The sequence below is a fragment of the Parasteatoda tepidariorum genome, chromosome 1 (genome assembly GCF_982258835.1).
Source record: "Parasteatoda tepidariorum strain Cologne lab strain chromosome 1, Ptep-v5.0, whole genome shotgun sequence".
Taxonomy (NCBI): Eukaryota; Metazoa; Arthropoda; class Arachnida; order Araneae; family Theridiidae; genus Parasteatoda; species Parasteatoda tepidariorum.
Window position 1 is genome coordinate 49,954,640 of NC_141755.1, and position 15,695 is coordinate 49,970,334.

General features: G+C 28.6%; 1 protein-coding gene across 1 annotated transcript in view; it reads right to left on the reverse strand.

Annotated features, from left to right (window-relative positions):
* The window catches only part of LOC107449023 (uncharacterized), a 116,118-nt gene that overhangs the window by 66,198 nt on the left and 34,225 nt on the right, over window positions 1-15,695 (reverse strand). The window contains exon 2 of the mRNA XM_016064418.4: window positions 5,636-5,721. Within this exon, the coding sequence (XP_015919904.1) occupies window positions 5,636-5,710 (75 nt within the window). The 5' untranslated portion in view covers window positions 5,711-5,721. The remainder of the gene's footprint in view (window positions 1-5,635; window positions 5,722-15,695) is intronic.

The window sequence follows — 15,695 nt, forward strand, 5'->3', positions numbered from 1 at the left end:
CTACCTAAGTTCCTTTTTGTTGTTATGAGATTTGGGACAGTCTCACTCTCTACTAATACAGTAGAGTATTTTTTTAAAAAATATCTTTATATCCAATTTATTTTAAGATATCAAAATTTAATTTTTTTTCCACTTTTGCAAAAAAAAAAAAATTTAGGTGATAGCTAAAAACAGAAAATTGCCCTCTACATAGTTTTAAAAAAATATATCATAGTATCGCTTTTCCATTCTTTACCATTCAACATGCGTACCACTGCGCTTACGGGAACGAATGATTAAAAATATTGATAACAGCTATTCATAAAATATACATAGTTTGGCGATAGTGTAATTAACTATTCAATTTAACTATTTTTTTTGTCTTTTTATTGATTTTAATTAAAATAAAAATTTATGCAAAAATCATATCGATCCAATTTTGCATATTTTTAAAGATTCACATCAACTGTTTCAGAACATAACTTAATGTGTAGTAACATTTTGAGAAGAGTTTTTTCTTAATTTTAAAATTTTTTAAACTTATAATAGTTAAAATTATTTGCGCCCCACCTATCATTGTAATGTTGTTCAGCAATTTTTCTTCCTTAATTATTTTTGCTAAGGCTATCAATAAATGAATTTGAGAACTGTGTTAAAATGTATAAAAACTAACTTGAATTTTTTCGAATATTGCACAAAGAAGTAAGCACAATGTCACTTGCGTTTTTAATTTTGAAAAAAATTAATGTTTTAAGCACGTTTCCTTAATAAAAAAAATTTCTTTAAAGTTTTACTGTTAAAAAATGTTTTAAATATGGTTTTATTTATTAACTAGCTATTCATCTATTATAATTATTGAGGATTGATAAGTTGCGAATTGAGAATTAGGGATTATGATTTATTTTGAAATAACTATCTATCTATTATCCTTTTTATTAATTACCTATTCATTAACCTATAATTAACAAGCTACTAATTACCATTATAACTAGTTGTTGCCATTACTAATGACATAGGTCTAATTTTCTAAAATACCAAATTGCGTGCCAAAATTGAGTAAATAATTCAAATTTGTGGTCGCTAGAAACGCGTTCTTATACATTTATTTTCTAATATCTCTAATTTTCGTACAATATCAATTTTTATATAAAATACTAGATTTAAAACACACCACGCACAATTTTGATGCATATAAGCTTTTGCAACATGAAAAAAATTTCGAAAAAACAGATAAAAGAATAAATAGCCTATCATGCATAAATAATGTTCTGAACTACTTTGCAATAATCTTCACTGACAATTCGATATATTTAATACAAGCAATAACTTTAGTTTAAAAATCTAGTTCATAATCTATTATTGTTGTTCTATTTCATTATCAGCTGGGGTGCAGCTGGTGCATTACATTCTTCGTATCACGCAATGTTATCGTTTTCAAGCAAAACGTTTTAACAACTATGGTAAAAAAATATGAGCCAATTTTTTTATTCCAAAATATTTGTAGAACTATAAATAGAAATAAAAATCGAACAGTTTAATGATAAAGTTTGGTAAGTTCCTGATTGCAGCCTCAATTTAGTATCGAAATTAGCTTCATAAAACTAGGCATGTTGTCCAAAAAGCTTTAGAATTTACGATCAAAATTCGAACACTTTATTCCAAGAGGTTATCCACCGAACGTAAAAAGGCTTTTAATTGCATTGAATTCGCTGTCACTTATTGAAAATTTTGGTGACTGCTAACAATTGAAAGCAACCTACAGCTTGAGGCCAAATTGCAAAAGCACTCTAGGTATATTCAGTTGTTATCGCACTATTGGGGATGAAGACCAATTTTTTTTCTCCATCGAATCTTATTGTTATATATTTACCACTGAGATAATGAAAGAGGTAAACCGAGGTGGGAATTAAAAAAAAGGTTATTTTCAGTGCAATGTTAACGGTACATTTTCTAAATAAGAAATCAACGGTGCGTGACTTATGCTTCCAAAATAGGAGAGAAAACTCTGACCGCAAGGGATGTATCATTTAGAATGATTGCTGTGGCACAAGGAGGCATAAAGATGATTGATTGACAGTTATAAATTGATGTCAAAGTATACTGAATAAGAAAATTATTAGTTTTATAAATTGAAATGAAAAATTTTATGTTTTTTTTTTTTTTCATTTCGGTGGGCATACCCATGGTCAAATATATTTGCAAAGAACGTGGCCAGTAATAATTTTTTTTTTTATAAAAAAGGAAGTTTCTCATATTGAGTTATATGAATGGAAAAATCCAATCAGTCATCAACTTTTTAAAAAAATCACTACATTAACAATATGATAAAACTTAATTTATCAAATTTTTAATGTAAATTCCTGTTTTCTTTTCCTTTAGGGATTACGCTAAATAATTTTAACTTTTCCAAGCATTCCTTAATGGGACAGCTGATGTCTACTTATATAAAATAAATTTACAAAATTCAGTAGTTATTTTACACGTAATTAAAACTTCACAACACGAAATTAAAACTTCATTAGCACTAAGCTTTTGTAATTTTATAATCAATTTTCACAATATGATAAAAATCTAATTTTTTCAACGCAGATCATGATTGCCTTGTACAGGAGCCAACATGCCTAAATCTGAGCTTGAATCTATTTACATCCATGATGTATTTATTCAATATTTTTTGTATCGCATTTTTCAATCATCGAATACGAAAAATAGATATAAACATTGCTGTGTAAAAAATTTGTTTTTAATATTTTTAAAGTTTTCCATTAAAACAAGGAAATATATAATACTTAATTTTTAAGGAAATATGTACTTCTTAAACTTTCATTTCTGAATGAAATATGTATGTTAAGAAAAAAGGACAAAATTTTAATGGTTAGAGAGATATTATGCATTACATAATATGCTTATCATATAATGCAGGCAATAATCTGTAGATGTAAGAGTGTACTTTCTCTGAATAAATATACCTTTTTTTTCAAAGAACATGTAATCTCAATAGTTTTGTCAGAAATATAAGCTGAAAGTTTAAACTCTATATCATTTTCAAATTTAGCATTGTTTACTATATCGAAAATTAATTGAGCAAATTGAAGGCACACAACATAGAATTTGTTTAAACAAAGTTAACTTCATGCACAAAATAATTTCAAATAATTACTTTTTTTTTCATTTTAGATCCAACAACATTTTGAATTCGGTATAATAAATTTTTGCATCGTGTAAAATTATGCATCTAAACTTCAATACTGAAATCTAAGATATAAATGAAGTCGGTCCAAATCGAATTGTAGATACGTCATATTAGAATATTTGTTCATCAATTCAACTGATTTCATCCAATTCATTCCAATTTTAAATTTTAACAATTTAAATTAGCATAAAATATTTGTTAAAACTTCTTAAAGGACCTTACTCTGTAAAATTTGCTTTATTTTATTGCGTATGGTATCGTGTATGGAAATGTTCATATTTTTAACACGAGTTTTATTTCTTCAATCAAGCAACATATCTTTACATAATTTTAATGCTAATACTAATCCATGAATTGATCTATAAAAATTATATCAAGTCCATAAGTTCAAAAAGAAAAAAGGTAAAAAATAGGGCACCACTTGGGCGATTTCTTGATAATTACATTGTAGTAATTAAAATTAGTATATTAGTAAAAATTAGTATAATAGCATTAAAAATTGAAAAATTTAAATAATTTATGAACCATTATTAAATTAAAATAGGAAAAATATTAAATAATTATAATTTCAAATGAAAAATTGAATGAATTTCATTTATTTGAAATTATAATTATTTCAAATGAAAATAATTATAATTTCAAATAAATGAAATTATTATAATTTCAAATAAAAATTATTATTAATATTTTGGAAGGAATTATTTTAGAGAAAACAAGTTAGAAAAACGTATGATAATTCTTTCAATTGGCGTAATTAATTTAAAAAATAATGTGATTAGCGTTACTTTTATTTCATATTTCATGCCCGGCGTTGAACAAACGACCCGATTCTGGTTTTGCGAATAGCAGTGCTCAGTTCCGTAGTCTTTTAATTTTGAACCAAATCCATGAAACAAGCTTGGATCAAGCATTTGGTAAAGCAAACTTTCGGAGAAGACTTTTTGATGGAACTAACCAGCATTTGTATTACATGAAAAATAAAACCTCCCAAGGTTAGTCCGATAGCAAGGGGATTGCATTTTCTTTTATTTTATAATCTACTCTGAACAGCCTACCCAATTTCTGTTTTGCTCTGCTCAACTCCATAGTCTTATGATTTTGAACCCAATCCAGAAGACAAGGGAACTTCTGAATTGAGAGAAAATAGCCTTCATGGAGGACTTTTTGATGGAACTAACCTGTAGTTACGTTACATCGAAAGGGAAACTATGTAAATCTCTCAAGGGGGCTCCAATCCATGATCCGTCTACCACTGATGATATTTTACGTCACCACTGTGGTTGATGCGAGCCAGGCTTGGAATTCGCATTGACCAGAAATCGATGGGATTCGAACCCGGTTCCCCGCATTGGAAGGCGAACCTCTCTATCCCCTGAGCCACCACGGCTCACGGCAAGGAGGTTCTAATCCATGATCCGTCTACCACTGAGTATACTTTACGGCAGGACGGCGGTACAAACCGAGGGCAAAATTCAAATCAAACAGCCATCGCTGGGATTTGAGCCTAGGGCACATCATTGGGAGGCGGAAGCTTGATCCTCTGAACCACCGGGCCTTAATAAAAGTCAATTGACTTAATTCCAATTCGTATTTTGTGTTCAGGTCCGAGTTTATCACTATCAAAAGAGGCTTGAGCTATGTTTCGAATAACGTTAACCCTAATTTTGTGGATGTTTGTGTCCCATAACTGACATTCATTCTTCAGTTCAACATCTAAGCAAAATGACAAATGCTTTGGATAAGTCGGGAATATCCATCCTGTGCTTGCTTATTATGCTTTCAGTTCATTCGGAGGTGCACATCCAATTGATCCCTTCTCATGTCGGTATCAATGCAATGAGATTGCGAGTTTATTTGCAAGAACTGTTGATTTGGAGACTCGCCGGGCAAATATGCATTTATAGTGAGGTGTTTTCCGAGTACAAGAAAACCCTTAAAGTTCTACGGATACTCGAGAAATCTTAGTGGTACCCATATTATTGAGGGTCATAGACGCTAAAAAAGTTGTATTTCATGTTTATCACTTATCCTATAAAAAAGAGCAAAAGGGTTCAAGGACCAGCGCCAAGTGTAGAGCTGTACTAACCTAGGAATCCCATATTTAAACAAGTATTTTTATTCAAAAAAACATACATTTATATCTGATTTCGTAATTTTAACCGTCTTCTCTAACTAAAGCAATTGAGTTGATCCCCTTAGACTATTAAGATTACATAAAGTAGGTGATTATATCAGAAGTTATTACACATGATTCTTTTGTGACGACTATTTTTCTGTCTATTAAAGACCATCGCTAGAATATGACATATTTTTACACTTACAAAATTATGCAACAGACTTGCTATTTATAATGTAATCTGAAATCGTAATAATTTTGTTATATAATATTTATTCATGCTTAAATTTTTTATTGGAATATATCAATTAATCTTAAATCTATTATTTTAAAAAATAATTTCTTACTTTTTTGGAATTTCTTGAGTCCCATTCACTGGACATGTATCCATCGGCATTTCTGGATTTATCTTCAATTATCATGTTAATTTAATCTGAAACATTGAATAATATTTTAAGTTGAGCATTCACAATAATTAAAGTTAAGAAATAAAATGTGAAATTTTATTTATGAAGACATTATAAAAATACTGTAATATTTAGAAGATACTATATTTATTACATGTCTAAAGTCATTTTTCTTTGGCATCAACAGACGAAAACTAAAGTTTTCATAATTGCGAATGAAGTTGGCGAAGAAATGGTTTTTAATTCTAAACATGTGGAGAAGAATATTATTTGGGTAATACTTGAAAGAAAAACCAACAACCACATTGAAACTTTCATAACTAGAAATTTTAATTTATAATTTTGTTATTCTTTTTTTAAATTTTGGCATATTTGAACAATAGGCATTTGAAAAAATTAGATCCTGAACGATCTAGTCGGGACTCTCGTAGAATGCAAAATATTTTGCATTGATCGAAAAAATATTTCGAAAATAAAGCATTATATTATCAGCCATACATTGTAACAAATTTTAAATCAAACTATGGTATAAAGCACCGGCACGTTGGCTGCATCATCTGTTAAATCCATTTTACCGTAAAATACATTTTTACCGTAAAATATTTTTCAACAATTTTTTGCAGTAATATTTAATTTAATTGAGTAATTCAGAGATTTTACGTTAGTTATAACTGTAAAAATTACAGTATGTCAGATTTTTTTTGCTCCGTAATGCATTCCGGTAAAAAAAATATTTTACTGTAAAATTTACCGGTACCCTGACTGCTGTTACTTTTTAACGTAATTTGATCCGGAATACAGTGCAGTTTTTACAGTTGTGAAAGGTATAAGATATATATATATAGTAAGAAAAGCAAGCATATTATTTAAGAAGAACTTCATAGAAAAAATATAGCAAATTATTTTTGTTAACAATTCTTTAAGTAGCAACAGGCTTTAATTTGGGGACAGTTTTATTTTTTTTTATAAAACTAAAAAAAAAACTACATTTTTACTTAAATGAATAACTTTTTCATATTTATTGCATAAGCCAGAAAAATGTTCGAATACTTCAGGAATATACACGTTCGAGTATACTAATATTGTCAAGAGTACACATAAGTTAGAAAAAAAATTAAAACTGAGAAAGGTATATGCCCTTTAATTGAAAATCTGACATTTAAGATTTAAATCAATAATATTGCTAAGAGCCATTTCATTGAACAGTTAAGAACTTTTTGAGATCATAAATAAACGTGCAAGAAAAAAATTGACTGTTACAAGAAAAAAATTGACCACTATCGTTTTGATACATTATTCTAAGATCTTTTTCATTTCAGTTCCGCAAAAAAAAGAAGAAAAAAATTAGAAAAAAATGTTTGAAAACTACAATCATTTCAAGTCCGGCAATTTGTCAAGGTATTTTTTTTCTAAAAAAAAAATTATGTTGTTAAAAGTTGCTTTCACCCCTGGCTCCTCGTCAAATAGAACAAAGAGAACCGGGAAGAAATACAAATTCAAACAACCTTTTACGGAACAACTTTTACCTTCTTTGGAACGTTGAACTTCTGTATTAGCCGCTTTTTTTCTAGCACTGTTTAAATAACTTATACCACCCGTTATGTTAGATCTCATTGAATTTGTACTGCTGCTCTTTTTTTGTTAACTATTCCGATTAAAGCAAATTTACAAGAAACTTAGCTTGTTTTTTCTTATTTATCAATTTTATTTGTTCATTTTCTCTCTACGTTTTCTTTTTTCCGTCTATTGATACTGGACAACACAGTTCTGTTAAAGTTGCTGTCATTAAAATTTTACTGGACGCATTCATTGACTAATAATTGTAATTTACTAATAATTAATGAAATTTTAAATAATATTAATGAATAATAAATTCGCTAAAATTAACAGTAGTTTAAAAAACAAACCTGAATAACAATGAATAAAACTGGTTAGAATTGAAATAAGAAGATTCTTCAAGCAATTTTAAAAGGAAACTAATCTGAACTTCTTAACTAAAAATTGCTAAAAACATAAATTTGATACAAATTTTAAACACCGAACTCCTTTACTCTCTATCATATCAAACATACTGCATATACAACTCCTTAAAAATATAAAGACGTGTACACTGAGAAAGAAAAGTGTGGGCAAAATTACCAGAATATTGTAAAATTTACTGGGTTACCGGAACACTGCAAAGGTCAGCAATTTTTATCAAAGCTCTTTGGTTATAGTTTCGGTAAAATTAACAATAAAATAGAGTTTCATAATACGTGATAAACTCTGGTAAACGAGGTAAAATTTGGTAATTTTATCATGATACCTAAATATGTGGTAATAAAAACTACAACTTTGGAAACCAAAGTTTCTGGTAAACCATTACCATGCGAATGGAAAAAATTACGAATTATCAGGTGTTTTTTTTACATCAAATGCCATTACCATGCAGTATGGAATTTTACTAGAAATTTTTCTCCGTGTATAGATGAACCTCTTCTGTACTTAAGGAGATCTTCTGTCAATTTAGAACTAATTTTAATTATTTTCTTACGAATGGCAACAAAAATTACTTTAGAGCTTAAGATTAGACTAACTTTTTTTGCGCCATGAATTTCCTCGTATAAAGTTATATTGAAACTAAGAATGCTTTTTTTTTCCATAATTATAAAACAAAAGAGCTAAAAATATTTGTCTACAATAAATTCAAAGATATAATTTGTGTGTTAACATATTAATTTTAAAAAATGGTACTAATCATGAAAATGAAACGTTGGTTTAAAATTAAAAATATTAATTTTCAAGTAATTAATCAATAATTGAAATAATAATAACTTTCAATTAATAATTAAAGTCATTAGTAAAAGTTATTAATTTTCTACTTTTAAAATTATTAATTTTTGAAAGATAACAAATATATGGTGAACACAAATTGTACTAAATAATAGATGTTATGGCAAACATTCCAAACATGTTTTTTTGAGAAAAAAAATGTGTGCAGTTTTAAAATCAAGTTCTAAGTGTCTCTTCAAAAAAAAACTTACGAATATTTTTGTAGACTTAGTAAATAATACAGCAGAATGAAAAATTCAAAATAATATATGCATTTTAGAAACGTTTTAAAAATGTGTTTAGAAATTGAATCGTTTTAAAAATTGAAAAATAAACATCTTCGTTAGACATAGTAAAAGAATCTTAAATGTTCTTAAGATTTTAAGTTTAAAACTAACGAATTAATAATTAATTTTTAATTAACGAAATAAAGAATTCAAATTAAACTGCTGAATAGCATAAAAATAATGGCGAACTTTCCATAAAAAGAAAATTACTTTAATTACCCGAAAATTACGAAATATATAATTTGTCTAATTTATCTAATTAGAAAATACGCATTTGGAGAAGAAAGATTCTCATAAGAAAGATGGAAAAAAGGAGAAATAGCATATTCAAGCTGTGAAACATTTATTCAACCTCTATTAAACTTTATTCTTTAATTAATAGATAATTACAATCATTTATATTTTATGCTTCGAAAATTCCATAAAATATCACGTTATAAACAGAGCCGAAGATACCAAAATATTTTTATCGTTTCTAAAATCGTCTGAAAAGTAAGAAAATGAAAGTTCACTTTCTCAAAACAAAAAAAAGCAGACGATGTATTATTTTATGGCGAGCAGTTTAATAACTCGTATATCTTTCTAAAAAAGTAGCAATAACATCTTTCAGTTAAAGTAGCTTTAGTTTAATAGCCGCAACATGTGCCATAATAAAACATTAGTGCTTAGATTTTTTTGCAACCGATAATTGCTTCGCCATCTTTTCGAAGTTTTAAGCACATAATTCATGCGTTTTTCATATTTTAGAGACTAACGAACAATAATTTGAAACTAATAAGTTTTGAAGAAAAAAACGTTTTGCAAGAAGAACAGAAGATGTTAAAGTTACTTTATGGGTCATAAAATTTTGCAAATCATGAAAGAATTTTTCTAATCACTTTCCTTTTAGGCAGATAATGCAATAAATGTTTAAATTCATACGATGGTAATAGAGTTAGTGGTGACAGTTTGACAAAATTCTGAGTAAAATTTTTAAACTTTTGCTTCGATAATAAATTATGCAAACGCATTCATTTATCATGTTTAAATGAAGACGATTACGTTCTTTTTAGGTTTAAATTAATAAAAAGTAAGTATTTTCTACGAAATCTAACGTTCATATTTAAAACAAAACAAAAAGATTTATTATAAATCTTAAAAATAACTGCAACTCTTAAAGTAAATGAAATTGCTTTACTCATAGAATAATTTTAAAAATATATTTTGAAAAACATTCAACTTTTCTTATGAAAAAAAGAGTAAAAATACTTTCATATAACAATTTGTTGGCTTTACAATTAGTGTATAGCATTGTATTCCAGTGGTTTTTACTCAATTAATTATTTCATTTACAGTTTGTTCGTTTGTTTTTAAAGTTGTTACGATTGACCAATTAATGCCCGATTCTCTCATTTTAATCTCAAATAATATATATATATATATATATATATATATATATATATATATATATATATTCGAAAAAACTTTGAACTGTTAAGTCTATATTTTTTTACATCATTTTATATGGTAAAATACGAAGTTTGAGCGAAATCAATCGAATAGTTCCTGAGAAATTTAAATTTAAATATCTTACTTCTTTAAAGGGGCCCAAGATCTGGACTGCTTTCATTACAAAATTACTGGGACTATATTCCTCAGATTGCGGTCTCCTCTTATATTTTAGGGGGTCAGAAATCCAAATCCGTTGAAAAAGCGTATGTTTATTCAGAGAAAGTATGTTCTTGAGCCTGATTTCGCAACAAATTATCATTTACACTAATTAATTAGCATATTTAATGTCCCTCTCCTTGAACCATTCAAAATTGAGTCCTAGAATGTGAAGATCCGACCATTAGATCAAAAGATATCCATAATCGTTTGTTTGCTGTTTTTTTTTTTTTTTTTTTTTGCGCACTGTACCTCTTTTGGAAATAAACACTTCAAAGCTTAATATAAATAAGTAAAAACATTTCTAATTAAAAAAGACCAGTATAATGAAAATAAAAGGGACCTTCAGATTTTTACATTTATTTGCAATTTTTAAACATTTATAGTATGATTTATTACACTGGTAAATTTGGAAAGTGACTGAGTTTTTAGCGACAAAGCAACGAAAAATATGTTGTATATATTATGTGGTATATAATATGTTGTATAATATACAAGAAGTCTCGAGAAAGTAAACTTTAGGAAGGAACTTTTAAGGAAGGTGAAGCAAACTTTCAAGGAAGTCGGGATGCATTATATGGATTGAGAGTAACAGAGCTATGCATGATCAGAAACATCAGAAAAAAGTGATAAATTGAAAAAATTTAATAATCCCTCATGAGTACAAATGGTATATTAGATTAATACAGTTTATAATGTTACTTAACATGCTTGAAGTTTGTTCCATAAGACGGAATGCATGCTGAACGTCTTAGAAGCACTGATTACCGGATACGGTGAAATATATTAAAAGAAGTTGGCTGTACGTAATTCGAGATCAATTCGAGATCGTAAACGAATATTAATTCGAGATCAATTGCAGATTCCATGTGTTCTAGATCTACTATAGCTTTCAAAGATCCCCATATCGAATTTCGTGATTCAGGTGAACGGTTGAGGCTTAAAGTGCTTTTATGTTTACAATAACATTACAGAAGGAGGTTGCAAAAGTACTATTTTTCAGTTTAGAATAACATTTTCAACCGTGGTTCACTTATGTAATTCTTAAACCTAATATCCTAAACCAACCAAATCAATAAGTCTGCGTAATATGTATACATCACACCACTAAGAATTTCTTGGAAAATATGGTTAAATAACAATTTACTTAATTGTTATTTTACTATATTCAAATAAAGCAGTCAAATAACCATAAATAACATGGTATTCAAACTGTTTACTGTGACAAAAACCGTTCATTAACTCTTTTCTCTTAATACGGCGAAACAATCAGAATTTTAGCGCACCAGCTAGACCTATCTAATGAAACCGATTAGTTCCCTGCACATGGGTACATATTATAGTCGAGAGAGTATTATAGAATTATATCTCATGACAAACAGGGGTTCAAGTTCCAGCCTAGACACCACAATATTTCCTCCATTCCCTTCAACACATTAAGAGTTTTTAGCGTATAACACTCCCCAATTTGTGATCCTGGACTATTGGAATACGGCACTCTCATTCACACATAGATGGCGTCCCCATTAAGCTACTTGACACAAAAAAGTTTGGTATTTGCCTTCTCTTACTGTAGTTGAAATAACCAGATAAACTAATTAAATCCCAGTCCACTGTTCATTTGATAAAACCTTACTCGTACACAACCTAACTCTAATGCACATTACCTAATATAAAAAAAGCGTAGCTGTAATGGTCAGTTAAATTCCATTTTTACTGTTTTGAAACTATGCTAGCTTTCAATGGTTAAAAAACGGTTTTTTAACCATACTAGTTGTAAACGGTTTTAAAATCGTGAAGTAAAAAATGTTCTTTAGCGTAAACTTTACAGTTAATTAGATGGGCAGGTTGACGCCGGGTATTTTACCGTAATTTTAAAATCAAAATTCTAACGGTGCACAAACAATGAACTTCGAAACTAATAAACAATGAACTTTGAAATGAGTGTTCTTTTTATATTTTTGATTAATAGAAACCGGGGCAAGACCTTCTGTACACAAAATACTATTCAATATATATATTTAGAAAACTTTTGTTATTCTCAAATGAAAGCCAAACAGTACCACATAAATCTCTGGAAATCTATCAGAGTTTTCTTTTTATTGACGTAAGTATAACACTTTTGCTTTGTGTAGCGTCCTCAGGAAAATTAAGCGCCCAATTGTCTGCACCATAGACCTCGGAGTATTGGAGCGAATCGGACAAATTACCCTCGCAAACTTCTACACAACAAAGAAAAACAAGCAAAGACTCTTTCTATTTAAAGCACGTTTTTATCTTATCTAACCAGATACATTCTCTTACCACCGGCCTCTAGTCAAATTAATATTTCAATATAGGAACTATGAAAAGTGACTGCTTTCTTGTCTAAACTTTGATCTTGGGACTCTTCAAGATCAAGATTACGCTTTCAGTTAGCGTGATGGAAGGATATAACATGGAACAGTGATTCTGAGAGCTGTGGTCTGATATATTGTCTGATTTCAGGGAAGAAGACAGCTTCTTTAGAAAACTTGAATACGAAGTAACTTCATTTGAAGGTTAATTTTTAGCGACATTGTGTTACGCAAAAATCCATGAGCTGTGGGACAAGTGGGACAAACACCTAACTGCGAGAGACAATGAATTCCTGAAAAGGACAGCATATTAAAAATTAAATTGCTTTTCTATTAAAAAGTTATTCAAATTTAGAAAGAACACTGTCAGAATTTTCATTCTAAAATTATGCTTAGATAACCTGCCATCTGTCCATCCAATTAACGGTAAAGTTTACGGTAAAGAACATTTACCATTACAGTTTTGAAACCGTTTACTATTAGTATGGCTGAAAAACCATAAATACAAAACTATATGATTATTTAACCATTTACAACTAGCATGGTTTCAAAACTGTATAATAGAACTTTAACTGAACATTGGCGATAGTTTAGCAGCTTTATGGTGCTACCATCTATGCGTCAATGAGATTATTGTATTCTAACAACCGTGGGGCACAAATTGGAGAATGCAGGACGCTAGAAACTCTCCATGAGTCGAAGGGAATAGAGAAAATATTGTGGTGCCAACCCTGAGACTCAAACCCACGCTCTATCGGTCATGAGATTAACAGATTAGGCTTCTCAGCAATAATATGTACCCATCAGCTTATATACTAAGTGGCTTTATAAAGTGGGTCTATTTGGTGTGATAAAACTCTAGTTTTAGCTACAAGCTAGTTAAAAAATGGGATTTTTTTTCGCGCAGTTAACAGTTTAAATACCACCTTATTTATAGTTTTTTTACTGTTTTGTTTGAATACGGTAAAATAACAATTAAATAAATTGTTGTAAGCCATTTTTCCGGGAAACTTCTAACAGTGATTTGGCATTTAGCTGAGGTTAGGTTTAGTTCCAAATTTAAAAATTCTACCTCGTGCATTTTTGCCATAGACGCATATGCAAGGTGCAGCTTTGCAGTGCCATGTAATATCATCTGTTTACAAATCTAGTTCAGTTTTCTTGCAATTTATTCATCGCTTAATTTTATTTAGTTACATTATATTTCTATTGAGACAGATGTGTCAGATTTCATGAAATCTTAATGAATCATTCTTGAAAAATTTTCAAAACTTCAAACGGGAAAATTTCTGAGTTAAAACTTAAATATGTTTTAAACAGTAACAATCTACTTGAGTTTAGCAGGGGTTCTAGTTATAGCCTTTATTGGCATAAAAGAACAATTTCATCCCAGATAATATTTATACGCCTACCAGCATTCTGGAAAAAAACTAAAAAACTGTAACTCTTTCTAAAAATATATTCGAAAACTCACCACTTTACTTTTCAAATTCTCAAGAGAGAAGCCTATAATAGAAATTCTGTAGCTTATTGTTTTTTTAAAAAAAAAAAATAATAAACTTGATTGGAGAGGTAAAGGGCAGAATTCGTCTTTTTGGAAACTTTGCTAACATAGTTTAGGTTTTCCCTGGATGGTGTTAATCCTAAACAACGGCAATATAACAGCGGCAAGATTCAAATGAATGTTTTTTTCCTTTTTTCACCATGCAAAATAAAATTATTTTAAATTTAATCTTTTAACGAGAAAAAACTTACAATTTAAATTGAGTTTGAAATAAATTATATTTCGAAACAAATAAATGAAGCAATCTATATCATTGAAATACAAAAAAAGGTATAAAAACAAATAACTTTAAATAAAAACAATACAATCATAAAAATATTTTTTATTTTCTGCAATCCGAAAAGGGATGCTAAGCGTTTTAAAATAATAAAAAAGCAAAATAAGTGGGATTAAATTAAAATCCCTTAAAAACTAACTAAATTTTTTAAAAAGTATCAAATCATACAATTTAAAAAAATTTTGAATTGCTTTTAGAAGTAATTACAGCATCAATTCTTAATATGTTAAGCCACAAATCTTTTAAAAGCTTGAAGCAAATAATAAAATTATTCTTTTTAATTAACTACGAAATTACATAGTTTAAGGAATTTTTTGTAATTTCGCTGTTTCTTATTTTTAAATAATTTCTCATTTTTTAAGGATTTAATTGTGCTTAGGTAAGTAAGTAATTTTAATTCATATATATATAATTGTGAATAATTAAAACTATATTCGTTAAAATAGATCAAATAAATCGAAATATGTACTTAAAATAAATTTATTTTATTAAAAATAATAGTAGGATAAATAGCTAATAATTTTTTCGAAGTAGCCCATGACCTAAAATTAGTTTCACAGCTCGTGTGCTTAGAGAACGACAAATTTCTGATTAACTTCTTATTTATTTCAAAACAAGAAAGCAAACTAATGTAATTAAAAGATGTATGTTAGATCTAATTCTATTTTCCCTATTATCACTTTGGTTTATCTCCATCTGTTGTTAATTCTAATCCTGATTTATGGCCTGATTAATATACTCATCTGACGTAGCATTCTACATAACCACCACTTAATTGCCATCAAATATCTATAATCCATACGCAAACAGGTGATTAGATGAGTATACATAAAAAGAACAAGGTGAATGTCTTGTAAACGAGGAAGAAAACAAAGATTATGTCACCATACCAGCTTTGATTAAAATGTCAACATTTCATAGATAATCGCCAAATGTGGTCGCCACTCCCATTAACAAAAATAAGCCAAGTATGCTAAAATGCTCTAAACAAAAATAAAAAGAAACACCTAGTGACCTATTGCATAAATGAGAATTTAATGGAATCCTTGTCTCTTGACACAACTTCGAATCAGTTCTT